Below are 22284 nucleotides of genomic sequence, written 5' to 3'. Positions count from 1 at the left end.
AAGGATGACCACAAGGGAGGTTGAGATTTGGAGGGGAAGAAAAAAAGTCGAGGGCAAAAGTGTGGGGGATGGGATGAGGGGCTTGTGTTTAAGATTTAGTTAAGTGACAAGTTTACCAAAATATTCAAAAAAAGTCATTCAAACTGCATTTGCCTCGTTTTACTTTTTACTTGTACTTTTCATTACATTACTTGAGTACATCCATTTTTACAGTACTTTCCATACTTAAGTACAAGAAGTTTCAGATACTTTAAGACTTTTACTCAAGTAACATTTCAGTCAGTGACTTCGACTTTTACCAAAGTCGTATTTTGGAGAGGTACTTTTACTTGACTCTGAGATTTCAGTACTTTATACAACACTGCATGCTCCAAACTTTGCAAGGCCTGACCGCCCCGCTCACCGCTTCCTAATACACACAAAGCCAGTATCCTTCCCATTCATACCTGGTGACGTCACTCCCACGTCGACACACCTAAGTGTCAAAGCCGCCTGCTCCTGTCATATCAATTACTATTAACAAGTTTTTAATAATAAAAACTTGTTAATAGTAAAAACTGTTTGGTGCAAAACACTGATTGAAAATCGATTTATTTTTTCCTGCATGTTTATGTCTGTTAAGGCTAAGATGGAGCGGCACTGAAAGCAGCTCTTTAAACCATTCAGACTACGAACACAACAGAGACACAATCAAAACTGTCAGATGATTTATTACCCGCGATAATAACTCAGAAATAGTCCAAATTATAATGTGTTTTTATTTCTTTCCTACTTACGGAAGGTTTCTGTTTATATCGTAGGTTTGTGGTGCCTTTCTATCCTAAAGAAAGATATAAAACTTCAGATATTTCAAAAAAGATACTAACATTCATGGAAAAACCTCACATAACCTTATATTAAAGCAGAAAGTACGGCGCCCACCGTAAGAATGGCTTACTACTGTAAGCCTTTGAATACTTTCAAAGGCATAAACTTTCAATTATGCTGCATAACTGACCAGTACAGTATTGCGAGGGAACGCAAAAGTTTTGCGAGGTAACGCAAAAGTTTTGCGAGGTAACGCAAAAGAAAAAAAAATCCCCCATGTCCCCTAGGGGACTCCGTACGCTTCAGCCTTTCGCATCAGCTCCGAAACGGCCTTTTTTCTCTCCTCTCCCTCGGGATATTTTTTAGCAAAGACAGAGTGTTTGCTCTTGAAAGGTCTTTCAACATTTGACTTCTTGTTGTTTGCCAGTCTTTCGCCACATATTAAGCAGACTGGTGAACCAGTTTCATCAGCGGTGAAAGCAAAATGATCTGTCCACGTAGCATTAAATGTTCTGCCATCTTCAGAATGTTTCCTTTTCTTGGATTTATTCATGATGTATCTTCCAGGCAAAGATCAAAAAGTCAATAAATCAGTGCGCTAAAAAAATGCGGTCTGCCAGACATGTGGGGTTTGCCAGGAATGCCTGTCACACATCGGCGGACATGACGTATATTTTGGGTGCTAAAAATGTTCAAAACTTTTGTTTTAATGTTACAAGTTTACCATAATCTTCAGATTTAGAAATTTATTTTAAAATGATTTTAATTCATAATTTTTTAATGATTTAATTTTAATAAAATATTCTATTTCCCGAAGTCACTGGGAGCCACAACAGAAGGATGAAAGAGCCACACGTGGCTCCGGAGCCATTGGTTGCCGACCCTTGGTCTAACTCATGCAGCAGTCCAAGGTTTTGTAGAGTGGTCCATGCCTCCAAATTTATGGAGTCCAGGTGACTGAATTTGCTCAATATTAACATAGTCTTGGTCATAGACTGTTCTTGCGCTGATTCTCTGAGCAGAAAATAGTGACTTAAGCAATAAATTAGATGTATTGCCGGGAGCCGAAACAGCCATATAGGGCCCCACCATAGTCTTTCTACAAAGAAAAGGCCTTCCAGGGTGCACTACTCCACCACCCTGCCTGCCCGGCTGTTCCTCACAATGTGTCCTCACCAATCCGCTACAGATACCTGTAGCCGCAGATTTTTGATGGAGAGTGTGGCAGTTGCAGCGCGGCGAAGTCACAGGTGACGCTGTTGCCATATGTTTGGCTCTAAATTCCACATATTTTAGCCAAGCTGCACCAAACTGACTGTGATCCTTATCCACCCCCCTAGAAATGTTTTTTTTAAAAAAATCACCCGCAAGCCATGCTTTGACTCGTCCTACAGCTTTTGAGATCCAGGCTTCAAAATAAGTCACCACAGTCTTGAGGAATTGAAGGTAAAATGTTATCAAAGGATGTTTTGTACATCGAAGTGTGTGGGCATGACCAAGCCTCAAATCTGACCATTCGTCATGAAACATCAAGATTGAATAACTTCCTCACATAAGCTCCCACCTGCATCAATCTTTCTTTGTGTCATCACAGACCAGAGCTCATCACATTCACATGGTCAATTAGTGACATCACCTTAGCCCCGCCCCGTTCCACAGGAAGTCACCTGTTTTCCCACGAGTTATGTTCGTTAAGCCCATAAATACAGTATTTGTCAAATGTATTTTTGATGTCAAAATATGACCCTGTACAGGGTTTCCCCCAGAAAACTTGCTAAGCCCGGTGGTCGGTACACCGAGGCGGTCCACCGGCGGTACACCATGTTTTTGTGTTAAAAAATGTTAAGTAGACAGAAAAAGTAAAAATATTACTGGGTAATTACATGTTATGGGAAAACATTACCAGTGAAACGCTATTTAAACCCACAACTAGTCTTAAAAACAACTAATCAAAAAATTCAATTAAAATGAATACCAATTGTCTGTTCAATTAAAATGATTTTAATTCATAATTTTTTAATGATTTAATTTTAATAAAATATTCTATTTCCCGAAGTCACTGGGGGCCACAACAGAAGGAGCCCGGCTGTTCCTCACAATGTGTCCTCTCCAATCCGCTACAGATACCTGTAGCCACAGATTTTTGATGGAGAGTGTGGCAGTTGCAGCGCGGCGAAGTCACAGGTGACGCTGTTGCCATATGTTTGGCTCTAAATTCCACATATTTTAGCCAAGCTGCACCAAACTGACTGTGATCCTTATCCACCCCCCAGTGGGAGCGTCCACCAATATTTGGTGGACGAGAAGGTGGTGGAGTAGTGCACCCTGGAAGGCCTTTTCTTTGTGGAAAGACTATGGTGGGGCCCTATATGGCTGTTTCGGCTCCCGACAATACATCTAATTTATTGCTTAAGTTACTATTTTCTGCTCAGACAGTAATCCAAATTAAGTCAGCAGCTCCATAAGGCCCCCCAGACCTTTAGGGGCCCCATAAATGCTAATATTTTAACACAGACCATAGATACATAAATATAACATTTGTTTATTGGAATTATCAATAATTCCAATAAATTATTGTATACATTATTGTGCTGATGTATTTTCCTTCTGTCAATTTCATCCTCTCTCTCCCATCAGTTTGTCTAAAAATGTATCATCGATACCAAGAATTTTATCTAAATCTAACTCATACTGCTGAGTTAGATTTAATGGTTTCAGCATAAATTAAAATATTTTAAATTGTGTTGCAATAACTACAGCCACTCACCTCCAGCCCAGATCCCATCAACAGAGGCTTTAACCCGCCTGGTAGAAACGTAAAGGAGAACCAGAGCGAACAGACAGCAGGTGGTACTAGGTGGTACCGGGTAGTACCGGGACTTTGAGGTGCGTCGCGACTAGCGGTGACAGTTGCAGTACCGTGTCTTATATCAGGATGTCTGATATAAAGACAGACATTCTTTATATCTGTCAGTGGGACCGACTCAGACTGCCTGTAGCGAACCGGGCATTTAGCAGCCTGATTAAGTTAAAGTCAGAAGTATTCTCTGAAGCCGAAGCATTTCTGTGTTTAGGAGCGAGGCAGGTTTTTCCCAGCTATTGCAAGGACAATTATGAAAATATAAATAGAAACAGTTTTTCTAACGTCAACATCAGACCTACGTTTTTATTCACAAACCAGTGTATAAAAAATATTCTTGCCCATAATTTGATAGTTAGAGGCCACAGATCAGCTCCCTCCTCCTCACCATGGGCCCGGTGTCTGAACAACATGGAGGAAGAGAGTCATTATTACACTGAGGGTAGCCAGACTAGTCTTTTTGAAAAAAAACCCCAAAAACTCACAAAGGGCACTAGGGGCATCAAGGATAAAAGAGGCAGGGGCTCAAGTCCCCTTCGCATCCCCCCTCTGCACGTGCCTGTTATGATGTAAACGCTGAATAATGTTTTGTTCGCAAATATAAATCATTCTCACCGCCCTCTCAAAGCTCACCTCTGAATGCGCGACTACAAGTTATTCCAGCGGTTCACATAGAGCTGTGCAACCAGAGCTAACATGGTTCATTTTAAGCTCTTACCTTGATATAGAGTTCTCCATAGAATCATATACAGAAAGGTCAGCTTGTGTCCAGTTTGAGTGAAAGGAGGCGTGCACGATCTGCGCTAAGGTAACTTCAGAGATAAAGTTACCTCTTTATTTCTGAAGTTAGATAGGCTGGCTTTAAATTCATAAAGTATAAACCTATAAATCTTTTAGAAAAAAATTTCCTCCACAAGTGAAACTCTCAGAACAACGGAGATGCTTGCAATCCGGCTTTAAGATTTAAATAAATAAATAAAATAATGCAATTTTTCCCCCCAATTATTAATTTTTCTAAAAATAAAATCAAACAATACTTAGCCTGGCTTGGGGCCTAATAAAGCATGGCGGGCTGCCAGGCTTATAATACACTGGGGGAAACCCTACTGTATAATGATGTATCTCCCATATGGATGTTTGATTGACCTTATAGTTTGAAATTATATTGACTTCCCACAGTCCAAAAACATGACTGCCAGGATAATTGGTCTCTCTAAATTATCCCTAGTGTGAATGTATGGCTGTTTGTCCTGTATGTCTCTGTTGCCCTGCAACAGACTGGTGACCTGTCCAGGGTGTACCCAGCCTCTCGCCCGAAATGTTCGCTGGAGATAGGCACCCCTCCCGACCCCACTAAGGACAAGGGTGTACAGAAAATGGATGGATACCTTCTTTATTCCATTGAAATTCCAGCTTGTAGTATTAATATTTTAAATTTTTCTTTTTGGATTGTTCAATTTATTGTATACTAAAATAATGTAAGCAATTAATGCTTACATTATTTTACTGAAGATGTAGGATTGAACGTATATTCACTCGTTCACTCAAAGAAAAAACAGAACTTCAATGCTTTCCCCTTCTCTTGAACCAAATATTTTGAGGGCCAAAACCAAAACTCCACACAATAGACAGTGTCTAGCTACAAACTATAAAAATAAAAATAGAAATGCTCTTTTTTATGCATAATACAATTTACCCTTCATAGAAAGGCAGCAACCCGTTTAAAGCTTAGTTCTTAGCATTATCCCAAAACAGTTCAAATTAGACTTAGAATAAACAGGTGATTTAAACCAATCAATTATGTTTGCATAAACTACATATTATGAAACTTGTCCTGCAAATGCCTCCATCGCAGATCAGTTTTATTGGAGCAGGAACAATCATATAGAATGTCTTATCAGTTTATTTGTTTCTTAACCATCTAGTTTTTTAAGACTCTCTACTCATGGACATCTGAACATATTGGAAGACTGTTGTAGAATTTTTTGGCTCATTAGGTGTTGAGAAGAGATGGATCTTTCCACTTCAAAAGATCTGAATCTGCAGGGGTTATGTTGGAGTCAGCGGAATTCATTGATGTCTACAAACAACTTCATCACCGGGTGGAACTAACTTTGGATCTGAACTGTCTTTGCAAATAGATGTTGTGCAAATTTGATTTTGGCCCCATTTTGTGGAATCTCTCTTTTTCTTGCGCTTTTGTGTATACAAATTTTTTCTACTGGAACTTTAGGAAACGAATCAGATCCGCTTTGCCTTGGTTTTATTTCCCGGAGGCTAGCATGCGGTGCACATAGCTTCATTGTCAATGATTTGTCCGGTTCTAGCTGTAGCCTCTTTGTTAGCATGTTGCTAATAAAGTGGTTGTCATCTGCTGCCTGTCATTCGACAGAAATGACTTTTCCTCTGTTTTCTAGGTCATCTGTTATAGCCTCAAGGAGTAGGATTTGTTTGATAGCTGAGGTCAGCAACATTTCTGCTTTTTTGGGTGAGCTTTTTACTTTGGTGATGTGGGCCTCGGCCTCCATGAGCTGCCTGGTTTTACCCCTGACACTTTACCCTGCATTGCAGCTATTGTGTTCGCCATTCCTGTTAGACTCTCATCAATACTGTCCTTCTTAACTTCAAAATAAAATTCTAATTATTCAACTATGCAATCCATGTTCGCATCCGCACTGGATGTTGGGCTCGGTGTTGTTTTAGTGCCTGTCTTGCCTCTTCTCGAAAGTATTTCACACCGTTTCATAGATGAAGCTTTAGACATGCTAATCTTCTAAACCTTACTTACAACATTTACAGGAGTTTTTAAAGAAACATTTGAGCACTGTCTTGAAGCTCAGTCACGTGACCTCCTACTCTAAGTTATTATGATGTCAACAATATTAATAACTCTGTACCTTGTACAGCAGGGGTCTCAAACTCGCGGCCCGCGGGTCAACTGCGGCCCTCGGGACGATAGTTTGTGGCCCCTGCCTTAATATGAAAGTTTAATGTTAGTGCGGCCCTCGAGTTTGATATAATTGGCACTTTTCAGTGTTGTGTGCGGAGCTGAACGAACTTACCAATCACGGTGGAGTATATTGCTCTCAGGGGCGGGACATCGGCCGGGCCTATTTGCATTTTCTATTTGTCATTATTTGCATGTGGTACATGCGCAATTTCCGCGGCCGCTCCCGCTTTACGTGCTTCAGCATCCAGTTTAGACCCGGAAGTTGCTGATCAGTGTAACGTAATTAAGGTTAGGCGCTGTAACGCTTGGGTTGTGTTTAAGAAAGGAGAGGAGGCGGCAGATTCGTCAGGACGGTCAAAAACTCACAACCACACTGGTACTGGGAATTCCACAGTGTTGTCCTTTAATAAATACGCTCTTCACCAACCTTACAAAGCCCGGTTGAACGGCTCCTATATTATCAGACATGAAAATTGAGCAGCGTCCAAACAACCCGTAACATTACTAAAAAGTTAGGGAGCTAACATGTCCGTCTAGCACGTTTCTCCCACGCTCTCTACAGAGAAGCCGTGGCGCATACTTCTGTCATCATTAGTAATACTAGAGTATCTTAAAGAGACACTACACAATTACGGCTGTTACAGCACCTGACTACGGCCAAATATGGTAATAGGCAATCAGAAAGGTTCGGCTGAGGAGGCCGTGTGTGTGAATGCGGCCCAGCCTCACCCAGACTCTACCTCCAGCGGCCCCCGGGTAAATTGAGTTTGAGACCCCTGTTGTACAGTGTTATTAGGTTTGAAAGTCCTGCCTTGACTCCCCCAAAAATTATTGTTGTCATTGTGGCAAAGGAGCTCAATCTTTGTCTTGTTTGAGCATAAACCTTTTCAATAAGTTATTTGCATTGTCCTTGTGGGAAGCTGCATACTTATGAAGCAGTCATTTCTTGGTCTGCAGCATTCTTAATTTTACACTCTCTTTACACTAATTTGCACTAATTAATTTCACACTCACTCACTGTAGACAGACATGCAGGTATCTCATCATTTTGCAGTCGGTGATAGACCTGGCCTCCTCTTGTAACTGTTTTTGAATTTGGAAGTTTACAGATATTTGGTCCGTATCGGATATTATTTTTTAAACCTTATGACTTGGATCAAACTTTTTGGGTTTTATTCCACAAGCTTCTCACAATAGTTTTCCACAATATGATGTTGTCACCCCCATACTTCTCTGCTATCTCTGTAATTATGCTGTAGTTTAGACTGCTGGAGGATAAAAGCGACCGCTTCTCCTTGTTCTGCTACATTCTTTGCTTTCTATCCAATTTTACATTATTTGCTGTTATTTCAGTTTTCATGTACCGTAGTTACTTATGTTTTTTTCTCTTCATAGAAGCTTAATCTGGTATGACACACTGTGTAGCTCTGACTCCTTCCTGTGCTACAGCTTAACATTCCGATTCAATAGATACTGCACTTGGCCTTGTGTTTCAGTGATTGACCCTGTCTCCAAAACTATTGGCTAAGCTTTTGTTGCACCTAAGGCATCCTCAGTATGAGAATGCTTAGACAGATTTTTAACCAGTTTAAATAACAAACTGATCTTGACCACAATATTTTAGAATTAATTGGAATGTATGATTATATTGAATTAACTTTTTTTTTCAATCAATCAATCAAATTTTATTTGTATAGCACATTTCAGCAGCAAGACATTTCAAAGTGCTTATCAGTGCTTTTTATCAAGTGCCTTGGAACAACATGTTATAAATTGATCCTATAAAAATAAACTCAAATGAACTACATTCAAATTAAGAAGTTGAATGGCGTTTCATCATGCCACTCTAAGAAAGAGCTGAAATGCAAAATATCTCAAAGTTAATATTACATTCATCACTTTTACAAATGCTCTTGAGCTTCACATTTGACTTGATGCATAACTGTTCACATGAAAATTTTTTCAATAGGCTTTACTTAAACTTTTTCTAATGTCATAGAATTTTGGAGATAAATTAAGCAGAAACAAATTGTTCTTTAATATAATACTCACCAGGCTTGCAAACAGTTTCACAAAGAGGACATATGTTGCAGTAAGTGCACATCTGTGGAAGAAAGAACAGACAGGACTGACTGATTTTGCAATGGGTACCATCTGTTTTCTCTGTTTGTTTGAAACTTTCCTCCCAGATCCCAAAGATATGCATGGGAAGCAAGACATCAACAGCTAATGTATTATAATTATTTTTTTAAAGCCTGCACTCATTCAATCTGTCTCTCTCTTTGTAAGTCTCTGTTGTGAAATTATGTGTGCAGATGTTAATCTTTGGAACATCCAGTACTAACAAGAAATATGAATACCTGCACACTATGATGTAAAAGTATGGTCTAAAAACATAAGCAGCCCATGAACATGTCCCATTTTGTCATGCCCCACAGACCTCAATTTACAATAAATTAAATAGGTGTTTTGAGTCATAGAACAACACAGAATATTGCATGTTTGTAAAGTTGAACAAAATATTTTCCAAAGAAAAAAAAACAACCAAGGAGTGCGGTCTACATATGTTTTCAACTCCTTTTACTCAGATAACAGATAACCAATAATCATAAGAAGCCTTCTACACTGCAAAAGCAAACATTCTTATGAAGTATTTTTGGTCTAGTTTATAGTGAAATATATTGTATTTTCCAGACTACAAAGCAAACCATACTATAAGCCACACCTACAATTTTTAAAAAAACAAAAAAAAAAAAAACGAAAAAAACTGGAAGAGTAGGCGACCAGGCTATAAGCCGCTCGTATCTCCGCTGCTCTTGGCTTTTCACAAGGACTTAGCAGAGGACAGCAGAGGGCTGCAATAAATCTGATGGATTTATTAAGGACACAGCCCTCCATCTCCAATGCCAAACAATGGTTTCGTTCACGCTGAGTTTATGTACAGCGGCTCTACACCGTGTTCCAAATTATTATGCAAGTGATATTTTCTCAGATTTTCCTAAATGGTCAATGCAAATGATGGTCAGTATAATTTTTAAGTCATGAACTATTACAGTATAAATCAAATTTTACTGAACAAAGCTCACAAAGAGAACAGTATTTTTTTCAAAAATAAAAAACACAAAATGCACTGTTCCAAATTATTATGCACAACAGATTTTCTAAACATTTTATGGATTATAAAGAACTGTAAACAGCTATATCTTTGAATGTGCAGCATTAAGTGGTCACATGTACTAAAATCAAAAGCCATTTCAATCAAACACATCTTAACAGACCGAGTTACATGTTAACATAGCACCCCTTCTTTGATATCACCTGCACAATTCTTACATCCATTGAACTTGTGAGTTTGTGGATAGTTTCTGTTTGAATTTCTTTGTAGGATGTCAGAATACCTTCCCAGAGCTGCTGATTTGATATGAACTGCATTCCATCCTCTGATCTTCTGCTTGAGGAAACTCCAAAGGTTCTCAATAGGGTTGAAGTCAGAGGAGGATGGTGACCACACCATGAGTGTCTCCCCTTTCTTGCCTATAGGAGCCAATGACACAGTGGTATTCCTTGCAGCATGAGATGGTGCATTGTCATGCAGGAAGATGATTTTGATACGGAAGGTACAGCTCTTCTTTTTGAACCATGAAAGAAAGTGATCAGTCAGAAAGTCCATATACTTTGCTGAGGTGATTTTCACACCTTCAGGGACTCTAAAGGGGCCAACCAGCTCTCTCCCCATGATTTCAGCCCAAAAAATGACTCCACCACCTCCTTGCTGACGTCACAGCCATATTGGGATGTGGTGGCCAACCACCACCAATCCACTACTGCGTCCATCTGGACCACCCAGGGTTGCATAGCAGTCATCAGTGAACAAGTCTGTATGAAAATTAATCTTCATGTACGGCTGGGCCCACTGCGACCGTTTCTGCTTGTGAGTTCTGGTTAGGGGTGGCCGAATAGTAGGTTCATGCACCGCAAGCCTCTGGTTCCTCCACCTTGAGTTTCCACAGGCACCAGCAGCTTCAAATAACTGCTTGCTGCTTTGTAAGGGCAACAGCTGCCCACTTAATCCGATCAATTTGTCTAACAGAAACCTTCCTCATTATGCCTTTATCTGTACAAACCCATCTTTGTTCTGAATCAGCCACAAATCTCTTCACAGTACAATAATGCTTCCGTTTTTATTAAATATCTAATGTTTTCATACCTTGTCATACGGCACTATGACAAGGTATGAACACTATCTGATGATTTTTGTCAGCAGAGAGATCCTTTCTCTTTCCGATATTGCTAGAAACCTGTGGCCTGCTTAATAATGTGGAACATCCTTGGTAAGTAGATTTCCTTTAATTGAGCTCACCAGACAAACTAATCAACCCAGCTCTCTGAAATTAAATATAGTGATTCAAAGAGCCCTGACACCATCTATAAATTTAATAGCACAACAAAATTTTTTATCTTTATTACACATAAATCCAATTTGCATAATAATTTGGAACAAGGTGTATTTCCCTGCTGTGCTACCAGATGGATAAGCCGCATGGTTCAAACGTGGGAAAAAAGTAGTGGCTTATAGTCAGAAAATACGGTATTAGTAAACTTGAAATGAGACAAAACTAACTCATAAGAAGACTTTCAGCAAGATATAAGACTTATTCAAATAAATAATTAATTAATATTGACAAAAATATTTGTTCCTTTGGTAGATTTTTCCACTTATAATACTTGTAAGTTAGCTTTGTCTTATTTCAAGTACACTAAGATATTTTCCCTACAATCTAGACCAAAATTACTTGGTACGACTTTATATTTTTGCAGGTGTAACTGGACACTTGTAAGATATTTTTTGTTTCAAACCACTGAGAATCTTATATTCACTTTCTTTACCCTGGTTGTGCACTATTTTCTGTTGAACTATAATCCTTTTTAAATGTTTTGAGCTATGTGGTTGTAAAATGACATAATGTTAAAACGTTCAATGGATATGGTAAACTTGCATAAGCCACTATAAAAGTGACTTACTTAGGAAGAATCAGCACAAAAGTATTATGGAAATGATTAATTAATGTTTTTATTGTGTGTCTGCTTGATTAAGCTTGTATTAAGGAATAAATATGAATATGGAATTTAACTCTTAATAAGAAGTTTTGTGATTTAAGTGTAAATATGACATTGGCGTCAATAGAGTCTCTGGCTTTTGAAAAACCAAAAGTCAAATATCATATGCCCCTCTGCTCACCTTGCAGTCATCACAGTGTTCAGATTTGTCTCCTTCTTCACAGGGACATTTATCACAGCTGTCACAGTGCTGGAAGAAAGATCAGCAGTTAGGAAGCAGCAGCAGCAGGGTATGTAAATACCTATACATTTATTTATTATTTAATATATATTGTCCCACACTGACATGATTTTTGTTATTTAGACATACCTGGCAGAATTCACAATATGAGCACAGAGAGCCTTTGTGATAAGCATGCTCATCATCATCATCTGAAAGATAGAAGAAAACATCCAACTTGAATGATATTCTTTTGATTCAGGATGTAGGCACTCATCAAAGCTCATGCATTTTAAGCAAAAAGTATGCTTTTGGTTTGTTGGAATACCAAAACCATGCTCAAATTTTAACTATCTAGCTGTTGATTTGGAAGGAAGATGACAAATTCAGAGTCCTTCTTGTTGCTTATTTCATACACTTTATGAAATGCACCCTTGCCTTAAAACAGTACATTATCAAACTTCCTGTCATGGACCTTGTTACTGTGGTGAAAAGCAAAAATTCTGTCTCAGCTGACTATACACCATATATTCAGAGGACATTTGGATTGCCTACATGAGCAGCCAGGGATTTCTTAAAGATGCTTATTTTCTTTTTTTTCCACAGTATGATCTCAGTCCATGTTAATATGAAATTTCCCTTAACTTTTGACAGTGACATAGGTATTTCAGAAATTTTCAGTTTGTGACAAACTTGCTCCTTGATGGTCCATGAGTTAGTTTTGAACATTCTAACTAATTTTCTCTCATTTGAGGTTGACAGATTGAGTAAGATGGTTACAACTTGGACACAATTTTCAATTGTAATATAATTCTCAACACAAAAACTGTAATTTCTGCAGTTCTTTCTTAATATCAGTATGAAATAAAAATGGATATTAATCATTGTCCATCATCTGTCTATCCACTACATTTAGAACTGCTGTAATCTGCAAAATTATCCAATTACTGCTCATGTCTTATAGATTATTGTCAAAACAATACTTACTGACTCGAATGTCCCGTGTCCATGAGCCTGGTCCTCACACAGACAAAATAGATTTTTGTGCAGATCTGGGATGAATCATGCTCTCCATGCAGCTATGCAGCCCAAATTCAAAGCCCCTTTGATAATGGATTTGCGCTGAAGCAGTTTGTGATCATTTGATTTATTGAATGAATGAAACAAGGGTTAAAGAAATATGGACAGACATGTTTTCTACATGATATTTAACATATCACATCTTTTCTTTACCAAAGAAGAGAAAAAGCAGACAACCCTGACATCTCTTTACAATTTGATAAAAAAAACAAACAAAAAAAGAAACAGAACTGTTGTTTCTCTCTTTTCCCAAAAACTCATTTCCTGAAAAATCATCCTCAAAAATACTGCGGTAACATTTTACAACAAATAAATTCATATTCTGAACTCACTTGTCCTTAATGTTTAGATGAAGATAAATCGGTGTAAAATATGCTCCTAAAAGCAAGGGTTAAAAGCATTACACTGAAAAAAGACTGAACTTAATGCTTTGAAAGCCTTGATTCTGAAAAACAGCATTTTAGAAAATGAAATGAGGTATGCCATAACAGTGAACACAGACATATTGAGCAAAGTTCTTGTTTCCTGTAATTAGCAGTTTGACATGGGCACACAGCAGAGTTGAAAATGAAATTCAGTGCATTATATGCCTCCTTAATGGTCAGCAGTATAAATGCTCCACAGAGAAAGAAAGAGACTACAAGATATGGGGAAAGAGAGAAACTTTAAGATCTGACAGTAATTAAACTTGTAAATAAATAAATTTAGGTATTGGCCCTCCTGCACCTCCCCTCGCGCTTTATTCTCCTTCTGTCTGTCTGTCTGTCTGTCTGTCTGTCTGTCTGTCTGTCTATCACCCCCATCTCACTCCCTATATCACTGTCTCTCTTTCTTTCTCTGCAGATTCACATAAAGACACAGATACATGTCAGTCTGATCCAAAACAAAAGAGAAAGGATGAACCATGTTTTCAAATGAAACACAAATCAAAAGATCTCAGACTAGTGACCCCCAATGACTGAATTTCAAGACGGGCTTGGCTTGTGGAATTGGATTTTGGTTCTTTCTCTCTCTCTCTCAAATCATTCCTTCTGCAGTCCCCAAGTTCATATCTAGCGTACTGTACGAAGGACCTCGGACAGTTGGACTTCAGATGGGCCAGTTCAATTTCCCCAGACTGCTCATAACTCTAGTTAAGCAGGGAAAGAGAACAGAGTGTCAGAGACAGCAAGGAAAATGAACAGCTGAAAGGGGTGGAGGAGGGACTGATTACCAATGAGCTCTGAGATATGAGATAATACAAATCGACAGAGATGATGAGGTTGTAAGAATGTTATGGAAAAGGGAGGGACTAATTCTGGTCTTAGCCACTCCCCTTTGATTTTAGTCCTGTAACATACTGTTTTAGTGAATAGTTGAATGTAATCTTATCACTGACTGTAATATCAGCCACTGCTGACAAACTTTCAATATGTTGAGGAAAGTGAGTAAAATGTCTTCAATCAGGATTTGCAATTTGAAAAACCAGTCAATTCCTGACAGGAAAAATTGTAGACTACAATTTAGAAGTCAGCAGTGTCTGATGCTCCAGTTGCACCCACCTGCAATGTGCTGCAGGTCAAAGTAAAAACACATATAAGCAAAAACACAAAGGCATGTGTCAACACAAACAGCAGCTTCTACGCAGACTGACCTTCGTGACTATCATCATCATCGTCATCATCATCGTCATCATCGTCGTCATCATCATCGTCGTCGTCATCGTCGTCGTCGTCATCATCGTCGTCATCATCATCGTCGTCATCATCATCATCATCGTCATCTTCATCGTCATCATCGTCGTCATCATCGTCGTCATCGTCATCATCATTGTCATCGTCATCATCGTCGTCGTCGTCGTCGTCGTCATCGTCGTCATCGTCGTCGTCATCGTCAGTCATCGTCATCGTCGTCGTCATCGTCGTCATCGTCGTCATCGTCATCATCAGTCATCATCATCATCATCGTCATCGTCATCATCGTCATCGTCATCATCGTCATCATCGTCATCATCGTCATCATCGTCGTCATCATCAGCCATTAGACCCTCCTCAGAGTGGAATGGGAGATCTTGGGCCTTTGCAATGGGTGCCAGTGGGGTGTGGAAGGAGCAGAGTAGTGCAAGCAGCATTGCAAGGATCAAACTTCTTAATGAGGCCATGTTTGCAGCCAAGATTTAGTCAACTAAAGTGGAAATAACCTGGAATCACTGCAGGAGTCCAGTACTGCAGCTTTTGTACCTGTCTACCCAAAACACACACAGCCTGAAGGATTCAACCCCAGTCAGAGTTACACAGTCGTTCACCAGGACAATCGTTAATGGACCCAAGTACTGAGCATCCAGAAATTTAAGGTCCTGTCCAGAGGTTATAGATCCAGTTTAGATCTAGATACTTCCTCCAATGTCCTGAAAAGAATATCCCAGTGAAAGCTTGAAACTGGAGTCACTTAAAGACCCAGTGTCTTTTAGTCCAGTGTAGAATGTAAGCTGAATTAAGACTGCCGTAATACTCTGAGCAGAGAGCCGTCAGTAACTGGTCTATGATGGAGGCACAGACAAGACTAATCTGAGAACGACAGAAAAAGAAGTAAGCTGAGAAGAAGGGGGGCAGTCATACTGACTGACAGGGGCAAATGCTTGTGGGCAGGCGTGTGCTATCCACAAGTAAAGATACCAGGGGAAGAGGGAGTGGTTGATGGTGGGTATGAGGAATAAGTAGACCACACTTGGTTTTTCATTATGATCAAATGTTCAGGTTTACTGAAGTGAGTTGCATTGTAAAAGAAGGTTTAGGTGACAATGAGTTGCTTTAAGAGGGAGCACTAGCCCATTTAGACACTGAGCTGTGTGTAGTTTCTAGTTTTAGTGTCATTGTCTGGCATCCTTGTTGTGGTAGGTATCTCTGTAAGTTCTTGTTAAAGTTTTGCAGCAGTTTGTTGAGATTCATGTTCTTAGAAAATTAACACTGATGATTGTAAGGAATCTTGACCAGCTGTACTTGTTTGTCTGTATTAGTCCTTTCAATTTATCAATTCTTGGATTTCTATGGTGTTCCTCTAAAGATGTACAAGGTTTAAAGAGACTGGATGTCAATAACAGTGGAATCCAACACATATAGTTGATTTTATTATATAAAGAAATTTAATAAAATCAATTTTTGTGTACACTGGCCATATAGTATTTTTTTTAATCTAATAAAAGTTACCCTTTGTGAGTATTCTACATTTAATTCCTAGAGCCATGGACCGGATACATTTTATGATCTAATGGGAAGACAACCATTTGCACATCCATGGTCCTAAGGGGATAAATCCATGTGTTTTTAATGACTCTTAGGCCTTCGGTTACCTTGGCTAAATCATTATTTGATGTGTAATGTTATCATGGGTTGTAATGAATATTTCAGTCAAAATTGTGGCACTGCCACAGACACTGTTAGACTATGAGAAATAATTAAAAAAAAGTTTTGACATATGTCAAAACTTTTTAACTAAAACAGGTTTAGTTAATACTAAACCTGTTTTAATAAATTATGTCTCACAAATCCAGTATTTCAGAATCTGCTGACAAAGCCATTACAAAGCTTCTTTGCCAATCAAAGACACTGATCCACAACTCATCTTCTTTTTTCCCTCCACCCCCTACATGCTATCCCCAAAATAGAGTGATTTGTAAAGGGAGGAGTTGAAAACTGCTCTATTTAAAACTCGACATGGTCAGAGTCAGTGTAATTTGAGCCAGCCTGGCTCTGTCTGACTGACCAACACCATTTTACCCACCGTCTTTTAATTCTCACTTCCACATGCATTAAAAAGAGGCTGGTGACAGGAACATCTGAGACACCTCCTTATCCTTCTTAAAAAAATTAAGAAATACCTTTCCTCTGGGTTTGCATCATGAAGAAAACAAATAATTATTTCTAGCATTTTGAGTGAAACAAAGCCAAAATTCTACCAGATGATTTTTTTTTAAATAAATGTGTTTGCAACATTTTGTCAAAAAGGATTAAGTTTGGGTGAGTTTATGATCCATGATGAAGAGGTCAAGCTGGTACTTAAATAAAACAAACCTTAAGGTTCTATGACAGCAGATCAAAGTGAAAATATCAATATCAGCTGTCAATCCAGTTTAGCTGTGCTGACCAGTTTGTATCAGAGACAGTGGAGTAAGCACATAAACTCAAACATTTGAGTTTATGTCAAACGTAATTTTCTGTTAAAATTACATTTGACATAATCTCTACTATCAGTTAAAATTTCAGGTATAAATAGGATTTGATCATTTATTTTGATGATTAAATCAGAAGAAATGACTTTTTAATTTAAATTCTTGTTATATTGGAATTTCTAATGGTGAAATGTTAGTGGCAGCGAGGAACAGCTGAGTTTGACCTAGCTGAGGGCAGAATGAGACAGGAGATCAGGTCAAGATGAAGACTGCAAAGTGGCTGAAAGTGGAGAAGAGCTAATAGATGCCAAAGGCATTTCTTCTTTCTTAGCTTGAACCAGAAGCATGTTCACTCTGACCCACAAGGCCTGTTTAGTTAACTGCATATTCTAACATTTGCTAATGAAAAGCTTTCAGTTATCATCACATTAGAACATTAATTGATTAATCTAAAGTAAGATGTTAAAAAGTGAAAAATGCAGAGGTTAACAACACAAAATGTTTATATCTGGTTTGAACAAAAACAGGTGTTGGAAAGGCTGGGCTGCGGTGAAGACATGAGAGTGATTGCCCTGCATCGGCACATTCATTAATCAAATCTGAAATTCCCCAGCAGGATTTGTTTTCCTCTCCAAATTGAATCCAGTGCCAAATTCATCCCAAACTCTTCCCATGTAAGGACTGTCTAAAGAGGGAAATCACTTTCCAAGATACAGTTACCCAAGGGGTGTGGTGTTTATCTCCATGTGTGTGTGTGTGTCCGGGCATGTGGTGGGGGTCATATAGGGGTAAGCAATAATCTAAATGCTTTATGATAACGCTGCTCCAAAGATTCATCTCATACTTTTATTTAGGTTTATTTAATTCAGTGTTAGTGGACTGTGCTGTCAGGATACACTGGAAAACCATGTATTGTTGGGGCAATGGTGATAGAAGTTAGTCCCACAATTACTGAGTTACTAGCTCAATCTATGCTCCAGCCATTTCTGTTGTTGTGTCCTTTACCAAGACACTTTGCCTGCTGGTGGTGGCCAGAGTGCCTTGTGGTGCCGGTGCATGACAGCCTTGTCTCCGTCAGTGTGCCCCATAGTGGGTACACCACAACTGAACTGAGAAAGACAGAATCTAAAACAAAAATCCAGAAAATCTCATTGAATGATTTGCATTCCAGTGCATAAAACAAGTATTTTTTTAATGCAATACAAAAGTATGTGGCCAGTAGGGGGGAAGATTCTTTAAAAAGTTAAATATAAAATGCAGTGACATGCGGTGTGGTTCATAGCTGGTGAGGCACTGACTTAATCAAAATCAGATTTACCAATACAGACACCCTGCATGTTACTGATTACACAGGGAAATTTTGTGCCGCCCATAGCCAAGCTGCTGTGCCAGAACAATTCGTTAACTCAATGAAACTTGGAAATGTAGGTATTATTTATTTAGTGCTATGCTCCACAGGAAAGGGAAAAACCGTTGAAGTACAACTCAGAAAGCTACACACAGACTCATTGCAATAACAACTGACAACAACGCCACTTTATGATTAAGGATTTAACACCAAAAAACTCTAAAATATTCCCCACACAAATAACAGAACATTCAGTCTGTTGCTGCAGTAGTGTGTTTTTAGGCTTAATGTTTATTATTATTGTTAATGTTTACTATTAATAAATGATGCTGTCGTAGATGGCTACCACTATCCACCTAACACAACAGTTTGTGTTTGTTTTCTGCATTCTTTACATATACAAACTGTAGCCCACAAAACACACATTTTATTAAAAAACTAAACAAAAAAAATGTTATTGCCATGATATCTGTGAAGTCCATGCGGCAATAAATATCTGTTAATCCAAAGCTAAGTCTATCCTTGATATCCAAAACTGGCTTTGAAATGAGGTAGACAGTGCATATTTGGTGAATTAGCAAATTATATTCACAAAATCCCATCTAAGTCCACACAGTGCCACAAGTTGAGAAAAGAAGGCAAGGAAAGCAGAAAAGGCAATTTCTAGCAGGACATCCACAAAGCCAATCTTTTCTTGAACTTAATTTAAAAAGAGTGTGTACACTTCTGTCTCGTAGTATGTAGTAAACCTTTCAGCTCCGGTGTTGATCTTCCTTTAATTGTCAGGATCGGTGTTTTTCTGTGTTTATTTAGAGTTTTCTGTGTCCTTAGTCTCTTCGTTGTCCTGTCCTCCCCTTGATTGTTCCCAGGTGTGTCTCGTTTCTGTGATTACCCTCCCGTGTATTTAACTCCACCTGTGTTCCTTGTTCCTCGTCGGGTCCTCGTCGAATGTGTGCTCTGTCTTCCGAGTTTCTGTTTTGTTAGCGGTTGCTACCGGCGTCGAGCCCTGGCTTCAGCTCGGCCGTGCGGCCCATTCCTAGAGTGTGTTTTCCCATCATTAAAGACATCATTTTCATCTTACCTGGGTCTACAGCGTCTGCCTCACCAACCCTCACCACACCTCAGGACAGAAGGACCCGACCACACTGAACGGTGAGGCACGCTACTTTCCTTATGGACCCAGAAGGATTATGGAGGGCGATCGAGGACTATTTGGCAGTGTTGGCAAGTCCGTATTCAGCCCGACGGCGGCTGAATACGTCCACACGCCTGGTCCTCCTGCTGGATCAGTGGATCCCGCGACTTCCGCATCTGGGACTGGCGGAATTACAACAAGAGGCAGAGTGGCAATTCCAGACAGCAGCGGCCGTGCTGAAGGGTAACCCTCTGCCTCCCAATCCGCACAGTTTCTCCGCCAGCCCAGATCCTGCTCCAGTTCCGGGACCAGCACCTCCAGCTCCACCCGAGGCCGTTCCAGCCGGCGCACCCGAGGCCGTTTCAGCCGGCGTTCCAGCCGGCGCACCCGAGGCCGTTCCTGCCGGCGCACCGGAAGCCGAATCAGCCGGCGTTCCTGCCGGCGCACCGGAGGCCGTTTCAGCCGGCGTTCCAGCCGGCGCACCCGAGGCCGTTCCAGCCGGCGTTCCAGCCGGCGCACCGGAGGCCGTTTCAGCCGGCGTTCCAGCCGGTGCACCCGAGGCCGTTCCAGCCGGCGTTCCTGCCGGCGCACCCGAGGCCGTTCCAGCCGGCGTTCCTGCCGGCGCACCCGAGGCCGTTCCAGCCGGCGTTCCTGCCGGCGCACCCGAGGCCGTTCCAGCCGGCGTTCCTGCCGGCGCACCGGAGGCCGAATCAGCCGGCGTTCCTGCCGGCGCACCGGAGGCCGTAGCAGCCGGCGCACCAGAGACTGAGACTCCCAGTGTTCCTACCGAGACTCCCAGTGTTCCTACCGAGACTCCCAGTGTTCCTCCTGAGACCCTGACCTTCTGCGTTCCTCCTGAGACCCTGACCTTCTGCGTTCCACCCGAGACCGAGACTCCCTGCGTTCCACCCGAGACCGAGACTCCCTGCGTTCCACCCGAGACCGAGACTCCCTGCGTTCCACCCGAGACCGAGACCTCCAGCGTTCCACCCGAGACCGAGACCTCCAGCGTTCCACCCGAGACCGAGACCTCCAGCGTTCCACCCGAGACCGAGACCTCCAGCGTTCCACCCGAGACCGAGACCTCCAGCGTTCCACCCGAGACCCTGACCCCCAGTGTTCCGACCCCGACTCTCTGTGCTCCACCAGAGACCCCGACTCTCTGTGCTCCACCAGAGACCCCGACTCTCTGTGCTCCACCAGGGACCCTGCCTCGGGGGGCTCGTCGTCGCCGTCTGTGGGCGGCCCCCGGGACTCATCATTCCCGCCTCCAGCGCCGCGGACGGCCGCCGGACCGCCTCCGTGGTTCCCGCCTCCAGCGCCGCGGACGGCCGCCGGACCGCCTCCGTGGTTCCCGCCTCCGTGGTTCCCGCCTCTGTGGTTCCCGCCTCCAGCGCCGCGGACGGCCGCCGGACCGCCTCCGTGGTTCCCGCCTCCGTGGTTCCCGCCTTCAGCGCCGCGGACGGCCGCCGGACCGCCTCCGTGGTTCCCGCCTCCAGCGCCGCGGGCGACCGCCGGACCACCTCCGTGGTTCCCGCCGCCGCGGACGACCGCCAGACCACCTCCGTGGTTCCCGCCTCCTTTGCCTCCGCCCACCCTGTGGGTAGTTTTTTGTTTGTTTCTGGACTCTTGGCCCTCCCTGTGTTTCCGCCCACAACGGTGGGTTGTTTTTTGTTTTTTCTGAACTCTGGCCCCCCGTCCAGCGCCCCTCCGCCCACCCTTGTTGTTTTTTTGTTTTTTGGGCGTCTGGTAGCCGCCCTTGAGGGGGGGGTACTGTCAGGATCGGTGTTTTTCTGTGTTTATTTAGAGTTTTCTGTGTCCTTAGTCTCTTCGTTGTCCTGTCCTCCCCTTGATTGTTCCCAGGTGTGTCTCGTTTCTGTGATTACCCTCCCGTGTATTTAACTCCACCTGTGTTCCTTGTTCCTCGTCGGGTCCTCGTCGAATGTGTGCTCTGTCTTCCGAGTTTCTGTTTTGTTAGCGGTTGCTACCGGCGTCGAGCCCTGGCTTCAGCTCGGCCGTGCGGCCCATTCCTAGAGTGTGTTTTCCCATCATTAAAGACATCATTTTCATCTTACCTGGGTCTACAGCGTCCGCCTCACCAACCCTCACCACACCTCAGGACATTAATATTATTTCCTGGATTGAAAATCCACTTTAGAAAACTGTTTAAGTGTAGAAATGTAGTAATCTATGTTCACTTTGGAAGACAGGACAAAATAATAAATCTATGGTTGCATTTCACTTATTTACTGTATGGCTAGCTCGCTGTCACTTACTCTGCAGACGTGGAGTAACAAGAACAATGTCTGGGATCATGAGTGCCCCCTGCCATGAGGCAGGAAAACTTGTACCCTACCCTGCCTTAATGTCAGTAGACATCCCTGGCCAGTAACAGTACTGCCTCTCCAACTCAGTGGTGCGCTCCACACTCTGGTGTCCATGTTCCCGATGTAACTGTGTCAGAACATCTTGCTTGAGAACTAATGGCAAAACAAGCTGCTGTAATAGAAAGTTTCATTTGGACTACTTAATTTTAATTTGATCTAAATTAGGATTTACGTTGTATATGAATGTTCTTCTTTAATGTTTGTCACTGTGTGATTGTGAGAGAGCCTGCAACTATGAGTAATAAAGAAGAACTAGACGTTTCTGTTGGAGTCCTTGTCAGCTCTCATTTCC

The 22284-nt window shown here is 41.4% G+C and overlaps 1 protein-coding gene across 1 annotated transcript in view; it reads right to left on the bottom strand.

Moving 5' to 3' along the window:
• The window catches only part of LOC116735724 (transcription initiation factor TFIID subunit 11), a 35004-nt gene extending 19401 nt beyond the window's left edge, over positions 1 to 15603 (bottom strand). Inside the window, 6 exon segments of the mRNA XM_032587782.1 lie at positions 8670 to 8721; positions 11857 to 11925; positions 12046 to 12107; positions 14609 to 14850; positions 14852 to 14902; positions 14904 to 15603. Of these exon segments, the coding sequence (XP_032443673.1) occupies positions 8670 to 8721; positions 11857 to 11925; positions 12046 to 12107; positions 14609 to 14850; positions 14852 to 14902; positions 14904 to 15115 (688 nt within the window). The 5' untranslated portion in view covers positions 15116 to 15603.
• Between the last annotated feature and the right edge of the window lie 6681 nt (positions 15604 to 22284).

Source organism: Xiphophorus hellerii, chromosome 16, assembly GCF_003331165.1.
Source record: "Xiphophorus hellerii strain 12219 chromosome 16, Xiphophorus_hellerii-4.1, whole genome shotgun sequence".
In the NCBI taxonomy this organism is placed as follows: domain Eukaryota; kingdom Metazoa; phylum Chordata; class Actinopteri; order Cyprinodontiformes; family Poeciliidae; genus Xiphophorus; species Xiphophorus hellerii.
The sequence above is the reverse complement of the archived record's forward strand: the minus strand, read 5'-3'. Positions and strand labels throughout refer to the sequence as shown.